Consider the following 24,052-nt stretch of genomic DNA (forward strand, 5'->3'; position numbering starts at 1 on the left):
GGCGCCACGGTGACTGGCGCCGAGCTCCTGGCCACGGGCAAACGGCCTGCAAGGGGCTCGGCGCCAGAGCGGATGGCGCCGAGCTCGGCGGCCCGTAGATCTTGGCGCCGAGCTCGGCGCCACTCACTCTGGCGCCGAGCTCGGTCCTAAATATCTACCCCGGCCGGCCCTTCTTCCTCCCTCTATGTTGCCCTAGCCAGCCCCCGCCGCCGCCCGCCAGGCCGACGTCGAAGCGCAGCCTGCGCGCATCCACTCGGAAACGGCACCAGCGGGCGCGCGCGCTCACCATTCCACCATCTGCCTAGCCATAGTCCCCACGTCCGCGCGCACCGACAACCCCGCACCTGCGCGGACTTCGTACAGACCCGCCGCCCGCCCTGACCCCGAGCCCGCCGTCCCGAGCCGCGCGCCAGCCCGCGCCGTCCCCGCCGCTGCTGCTACCGTCGGGCCGAGCCCGCTGCCCGCGTGCAGCCCCGCCCTCGCCCCCCGATCCGCACCGCACCCGCCGGCCAGCCCGCCGCTGCCCGCGGTTGGCCGTTGCGAGCTGCCTGCATGCTCGGCGGCCCGGCCCAGCCGCGCCGCTGGCCGTTGGTTGGCTACAGCGCCGAGCCGCCACGCCCTCCACCGTCGTTAGCCTTGTCTCCACCGTCGCCTCGGGCCTCAACCCGCCCTTGCCGACGTCACACTTTGTCTGCCTCGTCCCCGCCTCCAAGCGGCCGTCGAGCCGGTCTCGCAGCGCGGAGCGCTGACCCACCTCCCGGACGACCGCCGCTGCGCCACCTCTGTCGTTGGCCGCGCCACCGCAGTCCCGGATATTCGCCTTGACCTACGCCCATCGTCCGTCGACCCGGAAAGGTATAAAATATGAATATGCAATGTACCTATTTAGTTGGTGTATGTTATTGACTAGTTATATTGTGATGACTTTGTTAGTTGATTTAGTTATATATATATGTAGATAGATAGAAACATAGATACATTGATAAATAGATATAGTTAGATAGCTACTTAGATATGTAGTTATATTTGTAGTTAACTACATATGATCTTGCTATTTAGTGAGTACACTATAAATATATACGTAGTTATGATCATGATTACTTAGTTTGTAGTTAGAAAGTACTTGTTAGGTACTATCTATCGTATAATTTGGACTAAAGGATATGTGTTTCATTACGTTTTTTAAATAGATGGACAACCTAGTGACCATATATCATGGAGGCACGGTTGAAAGCGATCGTTATGGATATGTTGAGTTTCTTGACATGCAAAGCGTGCCTGTGCTATTCAATGATAGGCCTTCATTTAGTGATATGGTTGCAAGGGCTCGGGAGGAGCTGCATTGCTTTGGAGATGATGACATTGCAGTTGATGGTGTACTGCACCTAGGTTGTCCTCCGAACATCTTTAGGCGAATGATCTCAATTGGTTGTGCGGATCAGTGGGACAACTATATGAGATCGGCTATGAAGAGCCAGCTGCAATGTTTGGACGTGGTTGTTCGTCGGGTGTTAGTTGATCCAATCCCTCATGGGTTTACCCCAGCAATGGATCATCCGGCACACATCGACCCTCTCATTCCGGAACCTTACCTACATGTGCAGATTGCGCCTATGGTTCCTGATGCTCAATCTGCCCCCAATGCGTTATTTGGAGATGGTTGTCATACTCATGTTTTTGTGGCAGATCCTCCTTATGAGATCCCTTTGACACAGAATCATCCAAGTAAGTGTCTTAACCGCATGGTTTTTGGGAGCTCATCAGAATCATGGTATTTTTTTCATTCTTTCCTCATTTCTGTAATGACGTTGCAGGAGACATTCCTGAGAATATCGATGTGCCCCATGTTGCTGCGCAAGTGCACTTTTCAGATGGATTTCGTGGCTCCAATAATGTTGAAATTATGAATGATTCGGAGCCATATGAGATGGCTAGGGCTCTTGATTCTGATGATGATCGTCCTGTTGGAGAGCTGACGGAGAGTGATGTTGAGATGATGAGACGTATCTTTCCCGACCGCCGTGATCCTAGAGTTCATGAGTTTAGTGATCTTGCTCATTCTGATCTGGCGTTTGTAGAAGGACGTGATGATGAGCTCCTAGAAGCTCCTAAGGCCAGTCCTAACATGGTAATTGAGGAGGGGAGGGTGTTCAATGACCTCCCTGCTTTGAAGAGGTGGTTGCAGGCTTTTGCAGTGATACGAAAGAGGCCTTACAGGGTATTGCTTTCATATGTGGAGCGCCGTTACACAGTTGTGTGTGACAAGGAACGCTGCCCATGGAGGGTTTGTGCAAGGAAGCAACAGGTGACCGGAAAATGGAAGATCACAAAAGTAGTTGGGCCACACAATTGTGCTGACCATGAGCTGACACTGAGGCATCGGTAGTTGACATCTACCCTAATTGCCAAGCGGTTGATGGGAATTTTGCAGGGAGAACCCAACATGAAGGTGAGAACAATTATCAGGACCGTTGAGGCATTGTATGGAGGATATGTGATAACTTATGGTAAAGCATGGAGGGCTAAGCAGCGAGCGTGGAACATGATATATGGGGACTAGGAGGATGGGTATGAGCAGCTGCCAGTTCTTTTCAATGCAATCAAAGCGGTGAATCCAGGCATGCATTATGAGTACATCCCAAAACCTAATGCATGGAAGGATGGGAGGCAGATATTTTTCCGTGCCTTCTAGTGCTTTCCTCAGTGTGTCGAGGCCTTTAGGCATTGTCGTCCCATCTTCTCCATTGATGGTACGTTCTTGATTGGCAAATACCAGGGCACACTTCTTATAGCCATATCCTGTGACGCGAACAGCAAGTTGGTTCCTTTAGCATTTGCTTTGGTTGAGAAGGAGAACAATAACAGTTGGGGATGGTTCTTGAGGCTAGTCCGGATACATGTGGTTGGCCCTGGCAGGGAGGTTGGCGTCATATCTGATAGGCATCAGGGCATACTTAATGCCGTGCGAGAGCAGTTAGAGGGGTATGCACCTTTGCACCATCGTTGGTGTACTCGACACCTTGCCGAGAATCTCCTACGGAAGGACAGTGTCAAGAAAAACTTTGATCTGTTGCAGGAGGCTGCTCGACAGCTGAGGACAAGTACTTTAGGGAAAAGTTGGAGTAGGTCAGAACCGCATCAAATGCAGAAGGTAGACAATGGCTCACGGGTTTGATGAGGGATTTGGAGAAATGGACGAGAGCTCATGACGATGGTGGCTGGAGGTACGAGTTTCAATGCAGCAACATGGTAGAGTCATTCAATAAATTGCTATTGGGGATACGTGGTATGCCCGTGAATGCAATTGTTCAATTCACCTTCTATAAGCTTGTTGCCTGGTTCAACGATAGACACGCCCATGCATTGCAGTTGAGTAGTGATGGAGAGATATGGGCTCCGAAACCAAAGGCACACCTAGAGAAGGCAAGAGAAAGGGCTGGCACACATGAGGTTGCATGCTTTGACCACGCCACAGGGACTTATCAGGTCGAGCATAGGGGCGGTACAACATCCGATGGCGAGGTCCGAGAGTCGAGGATACATGTGGTTGTCCTCCAAGATTTCAAGTGCACTTGTGGTAAACCAAGGCAATACCACTTTGTATGTTCGCATTTGGTGGCAGCAGCTAGGCATCGCAACTATAATATCGAGAGGAGGATACCTCACGAGTTCAGTGTCAACACGCTTGTGAACACATGGAGCCCTCGCTTCGTGCCTTTCTAGGACCCTAGAGAGTGGCCTCCTTATGATGGGCCGAAGTACATTGCGGATCCAGCTTACCGTTGGAACAAGCGTGGATCAAGGCAGAGGACGAGACATAGGATGGTTATGGATCAGATACCCGGAAGAACTAGGCGTGGGAGAGGAACTCCATTTGTTACTGATCCCGAGCAGTACGAGTGCGGCAAGTGCGGTAGACTTGGCCACAACTCACGAAGTTGCCATTAGCAGATTAGTGAGGTAGGACTATTGGTTTATAGTATTATTTTATATTTTGTCGTATCATATATTTAATTATGCATGTCTCAATTTATGCTTGTATTTGTGTCAATTATGTATACATTTATAAGTTCATGTTTCATTGTATATTGCAATTCTAATCCATTCACTTTTTTGTAGGATGGAGCAATTCCACCTGCTCAACCCGACGTACGAGGAGACCCACAGAGGACGTCTCGTTGTGCTGGGGCAGGTAATAATCTATAAGTTTTATTCGTACATGTGTTCGTGAAGTAACATGTTACTATGTTATCTTCGATGCAGGACCTTCCGCACCTTCGTTCTAGGACCCACAGTGGGTTCTTGGACATTCGGTACGATGATAGGTACACTCCATTCCTGCAAAGAGCTAGCCTGGATGTCATCTCCTTTCAGGTTCGTCGTGGGTTGCCCAAGTTCAACTCAGCGGCGATAACTACGTTGGTAGACAGGTATTAAAGTGAATCATTGCCTCCATTCATGGCCATTTGTTAATCCTTGGTCTTAAATATAGGTGGCAGCCGGAGACTCACAGCTTCCACCTACCTTTCGGAGAGATGACAGTCTCGCTTCAGGACTGTCAGAAGATGCTAGGCCTAAGGATTCATGGGAACACAGTCACCGGGCAGTGCAGGTTAGAGGGATGGAGAGCACGAGTGGAGGCCTTCCTTGGGCGTGAGCTTGGCGAGCAAGGGGCTCGCACTTCTGGAGTTCCCATCTCATGGCTACGTACAGAGTAAGCACAGTGCCCCGAGGAGGCAGATGAGGAGACGGTTGTGTACTACTGCCGGGCGTGGATCCTACACCTTTTTGCTTGCGTTCTCTTTCCAGACGCAATGGGTGACAATGCGTCCTGGATGTGGATCCACTGCCTCAGTAACTGGGACCAGGCGGGTCAGTACAGCTAGGGCTCTGCAGTCTTGTGTTTTCTATACCGGCAGCTGTGCGAGGGGTGTCGTCGGTCTACGGTGAACCCGTCACTTGGTGGATGCGTGTACCTGTTACAGCTGTGGATGTGGGCTCATTTTCTAGTTGGTCGTCCAGAGGTACTGGCTCGTCATGAGTGGTTCCAAGGTCAGCCTCCAAGTCGCCAGCCGACGTGGGCGTACCTTTGGGACCAGGTCAGGGTTTCGCACACGAGGATAGACCGGGCGTACATTCAGTACACGAACGAGCTAGATTCGCTGACGGCTTCTAGTGTAAGTAAATTTTATTTTCCATGCACCTATTAAAAGGATTAGTATACCATCTAACATCTTATTTGAACATGATGCAGGTAGAGTGGGAGCCATATGGTGGAGAGGACGCGCTACTTTTTCAGCTGAGCACCGTATGTGGGGCCGACGACTACTTCTATAGGATGAGGTGTCCTCTAATATGCTTCTATGCTATCGAGTACCACCTGCCAGATAGGGTTGCACGCTAATTTGGAGTGAGACAGCTTTGGCCTATGCCTATGTTCTCGACTGGCATTGACTTACACAAGTAAGTGTTTTGATATTTCAAATGAGTCATGATGATGGTCCATTTATTATAATATGGTGCCACGTACGTGGATTAATGTAACGATGACATACGTGCAGGTTGGATCGTCAGAGGAACAAGAAGATTTTTGACTAGGAGAGGCACCACCAGTCCTACATTGAGGAATGGGAGGAGATGCACGACAACCTAGACGACAACAACGAGCCGCAAACGAACCGTGAGTTCAGGTGATACCAAGCTTGGTACCAGGGTTCGACAAGGTGCAGGCTCAGACTATAGTGGACCGAAGCTGACTACGCCGACATCGAGTCCTCCGACGATGAGGACACGACGTACGACCGGTCCACTCGTGCAGGAAGGCAAGTGGAGGCAGGACCGATCTTGGACAGAGTGGTAAGCCAATCGACTTATTTTGTTACGTTTAGTTACATAACAATACATTAGGTGTTCTTGGACCGATGTTAGGAGTTATCTATTGTAGTTATTGCAACCTTCGCGCTGTATAACCCTTGTAATAAGTTACATTCTTGTACAAAAGAAAACAAAACTAAATATATAACCCTTGTAATACATTAGGTGTTCAGAAGTCTTAATATTGAAAACATTGTTGCAGGGCAATACACTGAGAAGCTCAGTTGAAGAGATCGAGCGCGTTCGGCCTAGAGTCAATGATGACTACATACTTGGCTTCCTAGATGTAAGATTACAAATATTCTTTCAAACAAATCATTAATACGTTATATTCTTTCACTTAACATTGTTTTGTACAACAGAGGCTGTCACGTCATCTACGCCGTGCGGCTGGTCGTTGTGGTTGCAGGACAAACACGACGCATGACGTGTACGATCCTTCCGCAGGAAGAGGAGCCTTGGGTTCCTCTAGTCAAGTAGCTACCGGGGACGAGGAGGAGGACGAGGAGGCCGAGGACGACGATGACATGGACAAGAGGCACGATGAGCTTGGGCCCTCTCAGCTCCATGACGCTCCATCGACTTATCCTACACCGCCTCTAGGCACTAGGCGACGCCGTCCCCGTGACCCTTACACTCCAGGCACCAGCGCTCTGGGTCACAAGGGTAGGGGCAAGAGTAGGAGACAGTGAGGGACGTGGTAGATGTTACTATGAACTATTGTATTTACTTATCTTTAATTATTCGGGACCGTATGAATATTGTGGACTATTTGTACTTTGCATGACATATTATGTTAGTTGTGATATTCGTTGTGGTTGCATTATGCTTGTTGGATGAGTAAATGTTTAGAATATATATTGATGTCTCTGTTTGTAACTGTGGATGCTTCTAATACAAGACCGTATCTTGCGAATTTTTTGCGTGAATCTTTAATCATACTATACTTGTACAAAGACACAAATGTAGTACACAGATTAACTATAAATTTATTACGTTTATAATCCAGGAATATTTGTACATACGCTGTGTACAAGAATCTATGCATTTCTGAGAATCTATGATTTTCATAGAATAAATATAGACTTTTCAGATACACGGACATCATTGAATTATCACATCACTGATATAGACCTCTCAGCTGCAAGGACAACATGCAAGGAAGCACAACTAAACTCTATCTCCACCATCCATCTTATGACTGTTTGATCCAAGGGCTGAGGTAAAGCGGCACACGGATCGCTGACATGGCACATTGACAGGCCTCCATTCCTCCTCTTGACCTATAAATAACCACTCACTCCCTCTCATTCACACAAACAATAAGGAAGAAGAACACTCCTCAGCATTTTCTTTCGTTGTAGTACCAATGTCTGGAGGGTCGTCCAGAGGGAGAGGAAAGGGGAAGAAAACTACCTGGGGGTGGGAGGGTCCTCTTGGTCCCGATTTCTTTGAGGAAGCTCTTTATGAGAGGTTCCCAGTTGAGAGCAAAAGTGATTTCACCAAAGAGGCACCACTGACAGGATACAATGAAAGGAAAGAAGAGTGGCCAAAATGCATGCATGGTGAGGACTGCCTAGTGCAGATGTTCACCGAGGGAATAGATGGAGGTCGTCGTTTCTTCAAATGCCCGCGAGCATGGGTAATTTCTTTTACTATTTGTTTCTTCATTATGTTTGTCTTGTATATCACTTACACGACATAATTTTTGTAGTCTTCCTTGACAGAAGAAAACTGTGGGTTCAGTAGGTGGATCGATCCTCGACCTATTTATCCGCATGCGGAGTACATCTACTACCTACAAGACCATATCTTCGATCTAGAAAGGGAAGTTAGCAGCGGTTACAAGGACGACGAACAGGACGACAACAACAATGGTGCCGATTCACAGGAGGCACTCTACAATGATCCATATTGCACCTGCCCTAACCACAAGAAAAAGGGGTCTCCCCCATCACCCCCGCCACCACCACCAACAACAACGGGAGGCTACTATGGAGAAGGTGCAACACAATTTGCTATGTGGCCACACTACTAGGATGAGTTTATGTTTTTCTTGTGGAGAATCCCAGGTTTAATTATCTAAGGCATGTTAGGTTTAATTACCGAAGGCATGGTTTAATTACCTAAGGCATGTTAGGTTTAGTCAAAGAAAACTATGTACCCAGGTTCGGTACCTGTAGTCACATGCCATTTAATGTGTTTCGTGTGTTGATTTCTATAATATCGTATGTCGTTAACTGTTTTTTGCAGCACGTGTTCAAATAGAAATAAGTCTGTATTATTAAGTGGAATATTAAGACCATTGATAATGAAAACAACCACATAATGAAAAGTTAGATACTATGTCATATTACACAACATATTAATAGTATAACTAAGTGCCGACAGTAGACAAAGGGGCAAATGCACTTCCAAATCCTTAATCTGAAACGTACTGAGTAAGCAACTCATCATCCGAGTACCAGTCCTCTACTACAACCCTGTTGCTGCGGCTAGGCTCAACTGCGTTGCTCTCACCTGCCTGTCGCTTGTAGTAAGCGGCCTCCGCTTCGTCTGTGGCCGCTGCAGCCTGAGTGAAGAACGCGTCGTCATCCTCCTCTGCCAGTAAGCCTGCCTCTGCTAGGGCGATGAGCTCGCTCAGTCTGCCAGTGTCGTCGTCAGCCTCCTACGCCTGAATGCCCGCCTCTGCTAGAGAGATGAGCTCACTCAGTCTGCCTGTGTCGTCGTCAGCCTCCTGCGCCTGTATGCCCGCCTCTGCTAAAGCAATGAGCTCACTCAGTCTGCCAGTGTCGTCCTCATCCTCGTCTCCATCATCACACAGCACAATCGATGATTGAACGGTGCGACCAGCTCGTGATCTATGGGCATCTAACTTCTTCTCCTCATATCTTGCACGAGCCACCTCTACAGCATGTTCCCCGCTGCAACCAATCCCTTGATGTATAAAATGCAATCAGTTAGCAACTCGATAATATTACATTTAAAACCAGGCAACGGAAAAAGGTTTTTCAAGCACTCACTGGCACATAATGTAGCAACATGCTCGTCCAAGACCTGCATCTGTACTCTTGTCTCCTCCCTTGCCTCATTTCTTGCCCTCTCCTCCTCTAACGTCGTTCGCCTCTCCAATCCCCATTTGTTAAGCCCAACATCGATCGGGTTACAAATACCGCGCTGTCTAGCAAACTCACACATCTTTTCTTTGTGATGTTTAACGAATAGGTTGACGTAGTCAGGTCCATATCCCCTCTTCCGTGCAATTACTTGCCTCTTCTTCAGTTCATCCAAGAACTTAGCTTGACCATCATAACATTCCCAACTGCATTTCCTAGTGCTCTGTTCAAAACAAATATTATATCATATATGTATTAGGAAAACAAACAAAATACGATTTCATGTTTACCAGAATTATAACAAACCTCATCATACTCAATCATATGGCCGCAATAATGACCTATTCCAAGCTCCGAAGGGACTAGGCCATAGTTGGATTTTACACCACATTCGCACATGACAGGAGGTGCTTTGTAGATTACACATTCTTTCTTCTTTTCCTTAACCCTCCGCGGTTCTTCCGGCCATTGGTTCTTAGGACCATACAACCACTCCTTAAACGACACTTCGCCATTGAATACACCTAAATAATGAGACATTAGTACATAAACACATATAGCTCAAGATTTTAACACATACACTTTGCACTTACTTCATGCTTGTTTGGACACACAAACTCCAACGTATTCTCAGGGTTTATCACAGCTCGATCTCCGCAATCGCACAGAGGAGGTTCCTCGAGTCGTCTAACGGCGGCTAGGTGCTTCTCCTTAGCCATCATTGCCGGAGGGTTAGGGGGGGTGGAACCCACCGCTTGAAGTGCTCACGTGGATGTCTCCCTCTAAACCAATCGTCGAAAAAGAGGTACCTAGATCAAACTTTTCTGCACCATCGATCCACTGAAAGAAAAAGCACCTCTCATGGTCCTACACAACGAGATTCCAATAATATATTAGTACCATACTTAAACAAATAAAGAAAAAGGATAGTACAAATAATTTCTTACATTAAACTGACTACATGTGTAGAAGCAACGCGCGGCTGTGTCCGGATGTTTCGATTGAAAAACATGGGCCGGGAAACCACAATCACAGTTAGGGACAGGAAGGTCAGGGGGAACAGGGGCATCTTTGCTAGACGCGTCGGGGTATAATTCGCGAGGACGACCCCGTTTTCGCCAAAACTCCTCCTGAAACATTTCTTGCATCTAACAAATAGGATGTAATTTAGCAAACATAAATAAAAACATCACAACAAAATATCAATGAGAACCATAACTACAATACAATCAATTTCGTTATAAGAACCAAAAGCAGTTAACATTATACCCTAAACCTAGGGTTTCTCATTTCATCCACAACAATAAAACCCATAACATAACTACATGCGGCTTGGTTTGCTAGCATTTTTCACGCCTTGAAATGAACCTACAGTTGTATAATACATATATTGAGGGATACAATGAAACCCTAAGTGATAACGATTCTTAGGTTCAAAAATCCGACTAATATATACCGAATCGATGCGAAAAAAACAAGGAGGGGAGCGAGGATACCTTGCTCTCGAAGATCTACGGATCAAATCAAGGTTTTCAAGGTCCAATATGTCGATTCGTGAGGTAGGATGAAGTGGCGAGAAAAAAACCCGAGGAGAAAGAAGAGGAAGAACGCTCAGGGAAGAAGGCTGGGCGGGGGTTAAATGCAGATAGCTCGGCGCCAGAGTGAGTGGCGCCGAGCTCGGCGCCATCCGCTCTGGCGCCGAGCCCCTTGCAGGCCGTTTGCCCGTGGCCAGGAGCTCGGCGCCAGTCACCGTGGCGCCGAGCTCGGCGCCACTCACTCTGGCGCCGAGCCAAGGGTCCATTTCTGGAATTCTTTCCGCCAGGGGTCTATTTGAGAGAAACTTTCAAAAAAAGGGCCAAAAAGTAAAAAATTCGGCCATAGTATGCAGCAGCACGTGTCAGGTCAACTCAGAAAACATGGTCGTCGTGTGTGTTGGTTGAGGAAACGTGACGAGCCGATCAACAAGTTTTCCGGGATCCAGCCCGCCCACGGACTCACACGGTGATGTAGTGCTGTACTACGTACTAGCCTTATCGGATCACTAGCCATTATTTATGGCCCTGTTTTGACTAAAAGCGGTTGAAAAACATGGCTTTGACTGAAATGGTATGAGAGAAAAATACTATTTCGATTAAAAAAAGAAGTCGAACAAATCGGATATAAGATAAGTCAAACGGGCCATTATTTTCTCGTCTTAGCAGCCATCGTTATTCTATTCTTGCTAGGACGAGGAATCCCAATTGTGAAATCCGCTCTATAATCCCAATTATAAAAACTGTCTCATGTCAGCTTCTGCCAAGTTGGACAATTAATTTGACCAACCATCTTGCATGATTTTTGAATGACGATTGACTTGTACAATAGCATGCCCCACTATATATTGTAGATTAGTACTAAAACACAAGTTGACGATCTCTTAGCATTACATGGAAACGAAACTAATTTCAGTACAAAACCGATGGAGAAATACAAACTACTGTCATGAAAATTGAAAAAAGAATTGAATCCCATAAATTGAAATCAATATTTAGAAAGTGCTTTCCATTTCATTATTAGATTACTTTTCGATTCCTCTCAATTTCCGAGAACCAAATAGTAGTGCCTAACAGGAAATAACCAACCGACCAAACTGCTGTCGGTCCACCGTAAAAAAGTTCCATGGTACTTGCCGACAGAAAAATTGGTGTTAATTAGATTTAGGTTTTTACTCCTGTCGCACGATTATGCTTCTACCGTAAAAAGAACCCATCATTACCCTGTGAGTACAGTACCATAAAAAAATCAATTGCCCCCATCGTTGCTTGGTACAGTATCGTGAAAAAGGGTGCTTTATTTCTGTCTTTCCATGTACCGTCAGACAATCTATTGACTCATAGGAAAATTAAAACATACCAGTAGAGATTTTTATTGACACGAAAGAAAAATTATATTAAAATATAGTTGAGTATACATACATCACTATATTACAAACACTCTAGGTTACAAGAAGTATACCTAAAAACTATTCTCTTCATCTACATCGTACCCACGTTTTGTATAGTTCCAAATCTCAGTCCTAACATGTATGACGATTCGTATGAATGACCGCATAGGCGAACCTCGGCAAAAGACCTTGGAACAAATGCCCAACGAACGACAACCATTCCTGCAGGCGGAGTTGAGAATTTTTTTTCTTGTGTCTTCCTTCTTCTTCTTTCTGCCACCGAAGAATAAGAAAAAGTGATCTGGATCTTCTCAACTCAATAAAGTAATTGGCTTGAGGGGCTTACTTATTTTCACTAGTCCGATTGACAACCGCTAGATGTGCAAACACAAAATAGCTTCGGATAATTCATTTGTTCGTAAAATACTTCAATTCATTTAACACATCATAATTAAGGCTAGATTCAGATGTCATCTCAAGCATATAACAATTAATGGATTTCTAAATTGAATCCACACTTGATGTCGGAATGGGATAAGGTAGATCTATCATTACATATATTCTACATATATGATATCTACATGTTCAACATGAATAATACAACTAGTGCAACAAATATGGATATCGAGAAGAAAAGAAACTATTTTTCTTGTTGAGTTAATAGCAGTGAATTGCTGACTACCTGAAAACTCAAGAAAACAAAGATTAAGTGCAAGGATACATTTAAAAAGACAGCTGCAACAACGCACGAGTAGTTCGAAATGGTTAAACTGAGTGGTTATAAGACGAAAGAGTGCTTGTGAAATAGTGAATTCTATATTTCCATAACCACAACAGAGATGCACTGTGTTAGTTTCAGTCAAACAAATAGCTAGATACACAAGACGTACGGTGGGGTAGACACACACTGTTAGTTCTAGTCAAACAGTACGTATCGGTCCCCTTTCGTTGTGGATTTGCATTTCTTTATGGCGCATGCTTGAGTTTGTGTAGCGATTTTATTATAAGCAGCACACGATCATGCACGACTCCTCCGACTCGAAAAGGGGCCCTTGGTTAGCTCTCAATCTTTTCATTGGTGTCCTGCCCACCTCTCTATTATGGTCCCGCCCGACCGCCCTCTGCATCGATCACGTATATGCACATCAATACATGTATCACGGTGGTGATGGCAGTCTGGCAGATATTTCATAGGTCCACACGTGCATGATGCATGCATCCCACGCCCTAGCTAAGCTAACTTGCATGATGCATGCGTGGCATAAGTTAACTTGCTATAGCTGAGAACTGCTGCAAACTGTCTGGTTGAGTTTCTTTTATAGTGAACCTAAGCATTCAGATGGTTGCTCGTAAATTTTTATTTATTTCAAGGATTAAAGGTGTTGTTCTTTTAGTAGTAGGTCGCCGCCGCCCCCCCACCGCCGCCCCCACGCCCCGCCCGCGCCCCGTCGCCTCGCCCTGCCTGGCTCAGCGCCACTCCGCTGCCCCCCACCCCTCCCTCATCCCGCCTCTCCTCTCGCCCTCCTCTCCTCACTCCCCCTCTCCTTTCTTGTCTCTCCCGCCGGTCATCTTCCCACTCCCCCCGCGTCCTCTCTCGCCTTCCCGCTATCCCTCTCCTCTCTCGCCTCCCTCTATCCCTCTCCTCTCGCTCCTTCCCTCTCCTCTCTCGCCTCCCTCCCTCTCCCTCCGTCTCCCCTCCTCTCCTATCCCTCTCCTATCCTCCCCTCCGCTCTCTCTCTCCTTCCCTTCCTCCTCTCTTCTCCTTCTTCCTATCCCGCTCCTCTCCCACATCCTCTCCCTCTCTCCTATCCCCTCCCTCCCTCCTATCCCTCTCTCTCCTTTCCCTTCCGATCCTCTTCTTCTCCTTCTTCCCTCGCCGCGCGCCGCTGGCCGTTGGTTGGCTGCAGCGCCGAGCCGCCACGCCCCTCCACCGTCGTCGTAGCCTTTGTCTCCACCGCCGGCCTCGGCCTCGCCCCGCCTTGCCGACGTCCACCGCTGTCCTCGCCTCGCCCCGCCTCCCGCGGCCGTCGAGCCGGTCTCGCAGCGCGGAGCTCCGGCCACCCCGCGACCGCCGCGCGCCACCTCTGTCGTTGGCCGCGCCACCGCAGTCCCGGATATTCGCCTTGACCTACGCCCATCGTCCGTCGACCCGGAAAGGTATAAAATATGAATATGCAATGTACCTATTTAGTTGGTGTATGTTATTGACTAGTTATATTGTGATGACTTTGTTAGTTGATTTAGTTATATATATATGTAGATAGATAGAAACATAGATACATTGATAAATAGATATAGTTAGATAGCTACTTAGATATGTAGTTATATTTGTAGTTAACTACATATGATCTTGCTATTTAGTGAGTACACTATAAATATATACGTAGTTATGATCATGATTACTTAGTTTGTAGTTAGAAAGTACTTGTTAGGTACTATCTATCGTATAATTTGGACTAAAGGACATGTGTTTCGTTACGTTTTTTAAATAGATGGACAACCTAGTGACCATATATCATGGAGGCACGGTTGAAAGCGATCGTTATGGATATGTTGAGTTTCTTGACATGCAAAGCGTGCCTGTGCTATTCAATGATAGGCCTTCATTTAGTGATATGGTTGCAAGGGCTCGGGAGGAGCTGCATTGCTTTGGAGATGATGACATTGCAGTTGATGGTGTACTGCACCTAGGTTGTCCTCCGAACATCTTCAGGCGAATGATCTCAATTGGTTGTGCGGATCAGTGGGACAACTATGTGAGATCGGCTATGAAGAGCCAGCTGCAATGTTTGGACGTGGTTGTTCGTCGGGTGTTAGTTGATCCAATCCCTCATGGGTTTACCCCAGCAATGGATCATCCGGCACACATCGACCCTCCCGTTCCGGAACCTTACCTGCATGTGCAGATTGCGCCTACGGTTCCTGATGCTCAATCTGCCCCCAATGCGTTATTTGGAGATGGTTGTCATACTCATGTTTTCGTGGCAGATCCTCCTTATGAGATCCCTTTGACACAGAATCATCCGAGTAAGTGTCTTAACCGCATGGTTTTTGGGAGCTCATCAGAATCATGGTATTTTTTTCATTCTTTCCTCATTTCTGTAATGACGTTGCAGGAGACATTCCTGAGAATATCGATGTGCCCCATGTTGCTGCGCAAGTGCACTTTTCAGATGGATTTCGTGGCTCCAATAATGTTGAAATTATGAATGATTCGGAGCCATATGAGATGGCTAGGGCTCTTGATTCTGATGATGATCGTCCTGTTGGAGAGCTGACGGAGAGTGATGTTGAGATGATGAGACGTATCTTTCCCGACCGCCGTGATCCTAGAGTTCATGAGTTTAGTGATCTTGCTCATTCTGATCTGGCGTTTGCAGAAGGACGTGATGATGAGCTCCTAGAAGCTCCTGAGGCCGGTCCTAACATGGTAATTGAGGAGGGGAGGGTGTTCAATGACCTCCCTGCTTTGAAGAGGTGGTTGCAGGCTTTTGCAGTGATACGAAAGAGGCCTTACAGGGTATTGCATTCATATGTGGAGCGCCGTTACACAGTTGTGTGTGACAAGGAACGCTGCCCATGGAGGGTTTGTGCAAGGAAGCAACAGGTGACCGGAAAATGGAAGATCACAAAAGTAGTTGGGCCACACAATTGTGCTGACCATGAGCTGACACTGAGGCATCGGCAGTTGACATCTACCCTAATTGCCAAGCGGTTGATGGGAATTTTGCAGGGAGAACCCAACATGAAGGTGAGAACAATTATCAGGACCGTTGAGGCGTTGTATGGAGGATATGTGATAACTTATGGTAAAGCATGGAGGGCTAAGCAGCGAGCGTGGAACATGATATATGGGGACTGGGAGGATGGGTATGAGCAGCTGCCAGTTCTTTTCAATGCAATCAAAGCGGTGAATCCAGGCATGCATTATGAGTACATCCCAAAACCTAATGCATGGAAGGATGGGAGGCAGATATTTTTCCGTGCCTTCTGGTGCTTTCCTCAGTGTGTCGAGGCCTTTAGGCATTGTCGTCCCGTCTTCTCCATTGATGGTACGTTCTTGATTGGCAAATACCAGGGCACACTTCTTATAGCCATATCCTGTGACGCGAACAACAAGTTGGTTCCTTTAGCATTTGCTTTGGTTGAGAAGGAGAACAATGACAGTTGGGGATGGTTCTTGAGGCTAGTCCGGATACATGTGGTTGGCCCTGGCAGGGAGGTTGGCGTCATATCTGATAGGCATCAGGGCATACTTAATGCCGTGCGAGAGCAGTTAGAGGGGTATGCACCTTTGCACCATCGTTGGTGTACTCGACACCTTGCCGAGAATCTCCTACGGAAGGACAGTGTCAAGAAAAACTTTGATCTGTTGCAGGAGGCTGCTCGACAGCTTGAGGACAAGTACTTTAGGGAAAAGTTGGAGCAGGTCAGAACCGCATCAAATGCAGAAGGTAGACAATGGCTCACGGGTTTGATGAGGGATTTGGAGAAATGGACGAGAGCTCATGACGATGGTGGCTGGAGGTACGAGTTTCAATGCAGCAACATGGCAGAGTCATTCAATAAATTGCTATTGGGGATACGTGGTATGCCCGTGAATGCAATTGTTCAATTCACCTTCTATAAGCTTGTTGCCTGGTTCAACGATAGACACGCCCATGCATTGCAGTTGAGTAGTGATGGAGAGATATGGGCTCCGAAACCAAAGGCACACCTAGAGAAGGCAAGAGAAAGGGCTGGCACACATGAGGTTGCATGCTTTGACCACGCCACAGGGACTTATCAGGTCGAGCATAGGGGCGGTACAACGTCCGATGGCGAGGTCCGAGAGTCGAGGATACATGTGGTTGTCCTCCAAGATTTCAAGTGCACTTGTGGTAAACCAAGGCAATACCACTTTGTATGTTCGCATTTGGTGGCAGCAGCTAGGCATCGCAACTATAATATCGAGAGGAGGATACCTCACGAGTTCAGTGTCAACACGCTTGTGAACACATGGAGCCCTCGCTTCGTGCCTTTCCGGGACCCTGGAGAGTGGCCTCCTTATGATGGGCCGAAGTACATTGCGGATCCAGCTTACCGTTGGAACAAGCGTGGATCAAGGCAGAGGACGAGACATAGGATGGTTATGGATCAGATACCCGGAAGAACTAGGCGTGGGAGAGGAACTCCATTTGTTACTGATCCCGAGCAGTACGAGTGCGGCAAGTGCGGTAGACTTGGCCACAACTCACGAAGTTGCCATTGGCAGATTAGTGAGGTAGGACTATTGGTTTATAGTATTATTTATATTTTGTCGTATCATATATTTAATTATGCATGTCTCAATTTATGCTTGTATTTGTGTCAATTATGTATACATTTATAAGTTCATGTTTCATTGTACATTGCAATTCTAATTCATTCACTTTTTTTGTAGGATGGAGCAATTCCACCTGCTCGACCCGACGTACGAGGAGACCCACAGAGGACGTCTCGTTGCGCTGGGGCAGGTAATAATCTATAAGTTTTATTCGTACATGTGTTCGTGAAGTAACATGTTACTATGTTATCTTCGATGCAGGACCTTCCGCACCTTCGTTCTAGGACCCACAGTGGGTTCTTGGACATTCGGTACGATGATAGGTACACTCCATTCCTGCAAAGAGCTGGCCTGGATGTCATCTCCTTTCAGGTTCGTCGTGGGTTGCCCAAGTTCAACTCAGCGGCGATAACTGCGTTGGTAGACAGGTATTAAAGTGAATCATTGCCTCCATTCATGGCCATTTGTTAATCCTTGGTCTTAAATATAGGTGGCGGCCGGAGACTCACAGCTTCCACCTACCTTTCGGGGAGATGACAGTCTCGCTTCAGGACTGTCAGAAGATGCTAGGCCTAAGGATTCATGGGAACCCAGTCACCGGGCAGTGCAGGTCAGAGGGATGGAGAGCACGAGTGGAGGCCTTCCTTGGGCGTGAGCTTGGCGAGCAAGGGGCTCGCACTTCTGGAGTTCCCATCTCATGGCTACGTACAGAGTTCGCACAGTGCCCCGAGGAGGCAGATGAGGAGACGGTTGTGTACTACTGCCGGGCGTGGATCCTACACCTTTTTGCTTGCGTTCTCTTTCCAGACGCGACGGGTGACAATGCGTCCTGGATGTGGATCCACTGCCTCAGTAACTGGGACCAGGCGGGTCAGTACAGCTGGGGCTCTGCAGTCTTGTGTTTTCTATACCGGCAGCTGTGCGAGGGGTGTCGTCGGTCTACGGCGAACCCGTCACTTGGTGGATGCGTGTACCTGTTACAGCTGTGGATGTGGGCTCGTTTTCCAGTTGGTCGTCCAGAGGTACTGGCTCGTCGTGAGTGGTTCCAAGGTCAGCCTCCAAGTCGCCAGCCGACGTGGGCGTACCTTTGGGACCAGGTCAGGGTTTCGCACACGAGGATAGACCGGGCGTACATTCAGTACACGAACGAGCTAGATTCGCTGACGGCTTCTAGTGTAAGTAAATTTTATTTTCCATGCACCTATTAAAAGGATTAGTATACCATCTAACATCTTATTTGAACATGATGCAGGTAGAGTGGGAGCCATATGGTGGAGAGGACGCACTACTTTTTCAGCTGAGCACCGTATGTGGGGCCGACGACTACTTCTATAGGATGAGGTGTCCTCTAATCTGCTTCTATGCTATCGAGTACCACCTGCCAGATAGGGTTGCACGCCAATTTGGAGTGAGACAGCTTTGGCCTATGCCTATGTTCTCGACTGGCGTTGACTTACACAAGTAAGTGTTTTGATATTTCAAATGAGTCATGATGATGGTCCATTTATTATAATATGGTGCCACGTACGTGGATTAATGTAACGATGACATACGTGCAGGTTGGATCGTCAGAGGAACAAGAAGATTTTTGACTGGGAGAGGCACCACCAGTCCTACATTGAGGAATGGGAGGAGATGCACGACAACCTGGACGACAACAACGAGCCGCACACGAACCGTGAGTTCAGGCGGTACCAAGCTTGGTACCAGCGTTCGACAAGGTGCAGGCTCAGACTACAGTGGACCGAAGCTGACTACGCCGACATCGAGTCCTCCGACGATGAGGACACGACGTACGACCGGTCCACTCGTGCAGGAAGGCAGGTGGAGGCAGGACCGATCTTGGACAGAGTGGTAAGCCAATCGACTTATTTTGTTACGTTTAGTTACATAACAATACATTAGGTGTTCTTGGACCGACGTTAGGAGTTATCTATTGTAGTTATTGCAACCTTCGCGCTGTATAACCCTTGTAATAAGTTACATTCTTGTACAAAAGAAAACAAAACTAAATATATAACCCTTGTAATACATTAGGTGTTCAGAAGTCTTAATATTGAAAACATTGTTGCAGGGCAATACACTGAGAAGCTCAGTTGAAGAGATCGAGCGCGTTCGGCCTAGAGTCAATGATGACTACATACTTGGCTTCCTAGATGTAAGATTACAAATATTCTTTCAAACAAATCATTAATACGTTATATTCTTTCACTTAACATTGTTTTGTACAACAGAGGCTGTCACGTCGTCTACGCCGTGCGGCTGGTCGTTGTGGTTGCAGGACAAACACGACGCATGACGTGTACGATCCTTCCGCAGGAAGAGGAGCCTTGGGTTCCTCTAGTCAAGCAGCTACAGGGGACGAGGAGGAGGACGAGGAGGCCGAGGACGACGATGACATGGACAAGAGGCACGATGAGCTTGGGCCCTCTCAGCTCCATGACGCTCCATCGACTTATCCTACACCGCCTCTAGGCACTAGGCGACGCCGTCCCCGTGACCCTTACACTCCAGGCACCAGCGCTCTGGGTCACAAGGGTAGGGGCAAGAGTAGGAGACAGTGAGGGACGTGGTAGATGTTACTATGAACTATTGTATTTACTTATCTTTAATTATTCGGGACCGTATGAATATTGTGGACTATTTGTACTTTGCATGACATATTATGTTAGTTGTGATATTCGTTGTGGTTGCATTATGCTTGTTGGATGAGTAAATGTTTAGAATATATATTGATGTCTCTGTTTGTAACTGTGGATGCTTCTAATACAAGACCGTATCTTGCGAATTTTTTGCGTGAATCTTTAATCATACTATACTTGTACAAAGACACAAATGTAGTACACAGATTAACTATAAATTTATTACGTTTATAATCCAGGAATATTTGTACATACGCTGTGTACAAGAATCTATGCATTTCAGAGAATCTATGATTTTCATAGAATAAATATAGACTTTTCAGATACACGGACATCATCGAATTATCACATCACTGATATAGACCTCTCAGCTGCAAGGACAACATGCAAGGAAGCACAACTAAACTCTATCTCCACCATCCATCTTATGACTGTTTGATCCAAGGGCTGAGGTAAAGCGGCACACGGATCGCTGACATGGCACATTGACAGGCCTCCATTCCTCCTCTTGACCTATAAATAACCACTCACTCCCTCTCATTCACACAAACAATAAGGAAGAAGAACACTCCTCAGCATTTGCTTTCGTTGTAGTACCAATGTCTGGAGGGTCGTCCAGAGGGAGAGGAAAGGGGAAGAAAACTACCTGGGGGTGGGAGGGTCCTCTTGGTCCCGATTTCTTTGAGGAAGCTCTTTATGAGAGGTTCCCAGTTGAGAGCAAAAGTGATTTCACCAAAGAGGCACCACTGACAGGATACGATGAAAGGAAAGAAGAGTGGCCAAAATGCATGCATGGTGAGGACTGCCTAGTGCAGATGTTCACCGAGGGAATAGATGGAGGTCGTCGTTTCTTCAAATGCCCGCGAGCATGGGTAATTTCTTTTACTATTTGTTTCTTCATTATGTTTGTCTTGTATATCACTTACACGACATACTTTTTGTAGTCTTCCTTGACAGAAGAAAACTGTGGGTTCAGTAGGTGGGTCGATCCTCGACCTATTTATCCGCATGCGGAGTACATCTACTACCTACAAGACCGTATCTTCGATCTAGAAAGGGAAGTTAGCAGCGGTTACAAGGACGACGAACAGGACGACAACAACAATGGTGCCGATTCACAGGAGGCACTCTGCAATGATCCATATTGCACCTGCCCTAACCACAAGAAAAAGGGGTCTCCCCCATCACCCCCGCCACCACCACCACCAACAACGGGAGGCTACTATGGAGAAGGTGCAACACAATTTGCTATGTGGCCACACTACTAGGATGAGTTTATGTTTTTCTTGTGGAGAATCCCAGGTTTAATTATCTAAGGCATGTTAGGTTTAATTACCGAAGGCATGGTTTAATTACCTAAGGCATGTTAGGTTTAGTCAAAGAAAACTATGTACCCAGGTTCGGTACCTGTAGTCACATGCCATTTAATGTGTTTCGTGTGTTGATTTCTATAATATCGTATGTCGTTAACTGTTTTTTGCAGCACGTGTTCAAATAGAAATAAGTCTGTATTATTAAGCGGAATATTAAGACCATTGATAATGAAAACAACCACATAATGAAAAGTTAGATACTATGTCATATTACACAACATATTAATAGTATAACTAAGTGCCGACAGTAGACAAAGGGGCAAATGCACTTCCAAATCCTTAATCTGAAACGTACTGAGTAAGCAACTCATCATCCGAGTACCAGTCCTCTACTACAACCCTGTTGCTGCGGCTAGGCTCAACTGCGTTGCTCTCACCTGCCTGTCGCTTGTAGTAAGCGGCCTCCGCTTCGTCTGCGGCCGCTGCGGCCTGAGTGAAGAACGCGTCGTCATCCTCCTCTGCCTGTAAGCCTGCCTCTGCTAGGGCGATGAGCTCGCTCAGTCTGCCAGTGTCGTCGTCAGCCTCCTGCGCCTGAATGCCCGCCTCTGCTAGAGAGATGAGCTCGCTCAGTCTGCCTGTGTCGTCGTCAGCCTCCTGCGCCTGTATGCCCGCCTCTGCTAAAGCAATGAGCTCACTCAGTCTGCCAGTGTCGTCCTCATCCTCGTCTCCATCATCACACAGCACAATCGATGATTGAACGGTGCGACCAGCTCGTGATCTATGGGCATCTAACTTCTTCTCCTCATATCTTGCACGAGCCACCTCTGCAGCATGTTCCCCGCTGCAACCAATCCCTTGATGTATAAAATGCAATCAGTTAGCAACTCGATAATATTACATTTAAAACCAGGCAACGGAAAAAGGTTTTCAAGCACTCACTGGCACATAATGTAGCAACATGCTCGTCCAAGACCTGCATCTGTACTCTTGTCTCCTCCCTTGCCTCATTTCTTGCCCTCTCCTCCTCTAACGTCGTTCGCCTCTCCAATCCCCATTTGTTAAGCCCAACATCGATCGGGTTACAAATACCGCGCTGTCTAGCAAACTCACACATCTTTTCTTTGTGATGTTTAACGAATAGGTTGACGTAGTCAGGTCCATATCCCCTCTTCCGTGCAATTACTTGCCTCTTCTTCAGTTCATCCAAGAACTTAGCTTGACCATCATAACATTCCCAACTGCATTTCCTAGTGCTCTGTTCAAAACAAATATTATATCATATATGTATTAGGAAAACAAACAAAATACGATTTCATGTTTACCAGAATTATAACAAACCTCATCATACTCAATCATATGGCCGCAATAATGACCTATTCCAAGCTCCGAAGGGACTAGGCCATAGTTGGATTTTACACCACATTCGCACATGACAGGAGGTGCTTTGTAGATTACACGTTCTTTCTTCTTTTCCTTAACCCTCCGCGGTTCTTCCGGCCATTGGTTCTTAGGACCATACAACCACTCCTTGAAACGACACTTCGCCATTGAATACACCTAAATAATGAGACATTAGTACATAAACACATATAGCTCAAGATTTTAACACATACACTTTGCACTTACTTCATGCTTGTTTGGACACACAAACTCCAACGTATTCTCAGGGTTTATCACAGCTCGATCTCCGCAATCGCACAGAGGAGGTTCCTCGAGTCGTCTAACGGCGGCTAGGTGCTTCTCCTTAGCCGTCATTGCCGGAGGGTTAGGGGGGGGTGGAACCCACCGCTTGAAGTGCTCACGTGGATGTCTCCCTCTAAACCAATCGTCGAAAAAGAGGTACCTAGGATCAAACTTTTCTGCACCATCGATCCACTGAAAGAAAAAGCACCTCTCATGGTCCTACACAACGAGATTCCAATAATATATTAGTACCATACTTAAACAAATAAAGAAAAAGGATAGTACAAATAATTTCTTACATTAAACCGACTACATGTGTAGAAGCAACGCGCGGCTGTGTCCGGATGTTTCGATTGAAAAACATGGGCCGGGAAACCACAATCACAGTTAGGGACAGGAAGGTCAGGGGGAACAGGGGCATCTTTGCTAGACGCGTCGGGGTATAATTCGCGAGGACGACCCCGTTTTCGCCAAAACTCCTCCCGAAACATTTCTTGCATCTAACAAATAGGATGTAATTTAGCAAACATAAATAAAAACATCACAACAAAATATCAATGAGAACCATAACTACAATACAATCAATTTCGTTATAAGAACCAAAAGCAGTTAACATTATACCCTAAACCTAGGGTTTCTCATTTCATCCACAACAATAAAACCCATAACATAACTACATGCGGCTTGGTTTGCTAGCATTTTTCACGCCTTGAAATGAACCTACAGTTGTATAATACATATATTGAGGGATACAATGAAACCCTAAGTGATGACGATTCTTAGGTTCAAAAATCCGACTAATATATACCGAATCGATGCGAAAAAAACAAGGAGGGGAGCGAGGATACCTTGCTCTCGAAGATCTACGGATCAAATCAAGGTTTTCAAGGTCCAATATGTCGATTCGTGAGGTAGGATGAAGTGGCGAGAAAAAAACCCGAGGAGAAAGAAGAGGAAGAACGCTCAGGGAAGAAGGCTGGGCGGGGGTTAAATGCAGATAGCTCGGCGCCAGAGTGAGTGGCGCCGAGCTCGGCGCCATCCGCTCTGGCGCCGAGCCCCTTGCAGGCCGTTTGCCCGTGGCCAGGAGCTCGGCGCCAGTCACCGTGGCGCCGAGCTCGGCGCCACTCACTCTGGCGCCGAGCCAAGGGTCCATTTCTGGAATTCTTTCCGCCAGGGGTCTATTTGAGAGAAACTTT

General features: G+C 46.8%; 3 protein-coding genes across 3 annotated transcripts; 2 read left to right on the forward strand and 1 right to left on the reverse strand.

Annotated features, from left to right (window-relative positions):
* The first annotated feature begins 5,438 nt into the window (after positions 1 to 5,438).
* LOC136538397 (uncharacterized) lies at positions 5,439 to 19,835 on the forward strand. Its single transcript, XM_066530371.1, has 4 exons — positions 5,439 to 5,463; positions 18,778 to 19,072; positions 19,293 to 19,376; positions 19,453 to 19,835. The coding sequence occupies exons 2-4, from the start codon at positions 18,854 to 18,856 to the stop codon at positions 19,780 to 19,782; spliced, it is 633 nt and encodes a 210-aa protein (XP_066386468.1). The 5' UTR covers positions 5,439 to 5,463; positions 18,778 to 18,853; the 3' UTR covers positions 19,783 to 19,835.
* Positions 15,249 to 18,379, forward strand: LOC136538396 (uncharacterized). Its single transcript, XM_066530370.1, has 4 exons — positions 15,249 to 17,176; positions 17,336 to 17,408; positions 17,480 to 17,646; positions 17,709 to 18,379. The coding sequence occupies exons 1-3, from the start codon at positions 15,341 to 15,343 to the stop codon at positions 17,500 to 17,502; spliced, it is 1,932 nt and encodes a 643-aa protein (XP_066386467.1). The 5' UTR covers positions 15,249 to 15,340; the 3' UTR covers positions 17,503 to 17,646; positions 17,709 to 18,379.
* Positions 19,836 to 21,479: 1,644 nt separating the features above from the next.
* LOC136538398 (uncharacterized) lies at positions 21,480 to 23,836 on the reverse strand. Its single transcript, XM_066530372.1, has 6 exons — positions 23,705 to 23,836; positions 23,156 to 23,356; positions 22,800 to 23,075; positions 22,512 to 22,730; positions 22,113 to 22,428; positions 21,480 to 22,027 (listed from the first exon to the last, which is right to left on the reverse strand). Exons 2-6 carry the CDS (start codon positions 23,354 to 23,356, stop codon positions 21,513 to 21,515), a joined length of 1,527 nt encoding a protein of 508 aa, XP_066386469.1. The 5' UTR covers positions 23,705 to 23,836; the 3' UTR covers positions 21,480 to 21,512.
* Between the last annotated feature and the right edge of the window lie 216 nt (positions 23,837 to 24,052).

The sequence above is a fragment of the Miscanthus floridulus genome, chromosome 2 (assembly GCF_019320115.1).
Source record: "Miscanthus floridulus cultivar M001 chromosome 2, ASM1932011v1, whole genome shotgun sequence".
Taxonomy (NCBI): Eukaryota; Viridiplantae; Streptophyta; class Magnoliopsida; order Poales; family Poaceae; genus Miscanthus; species Miscanthus floridulus.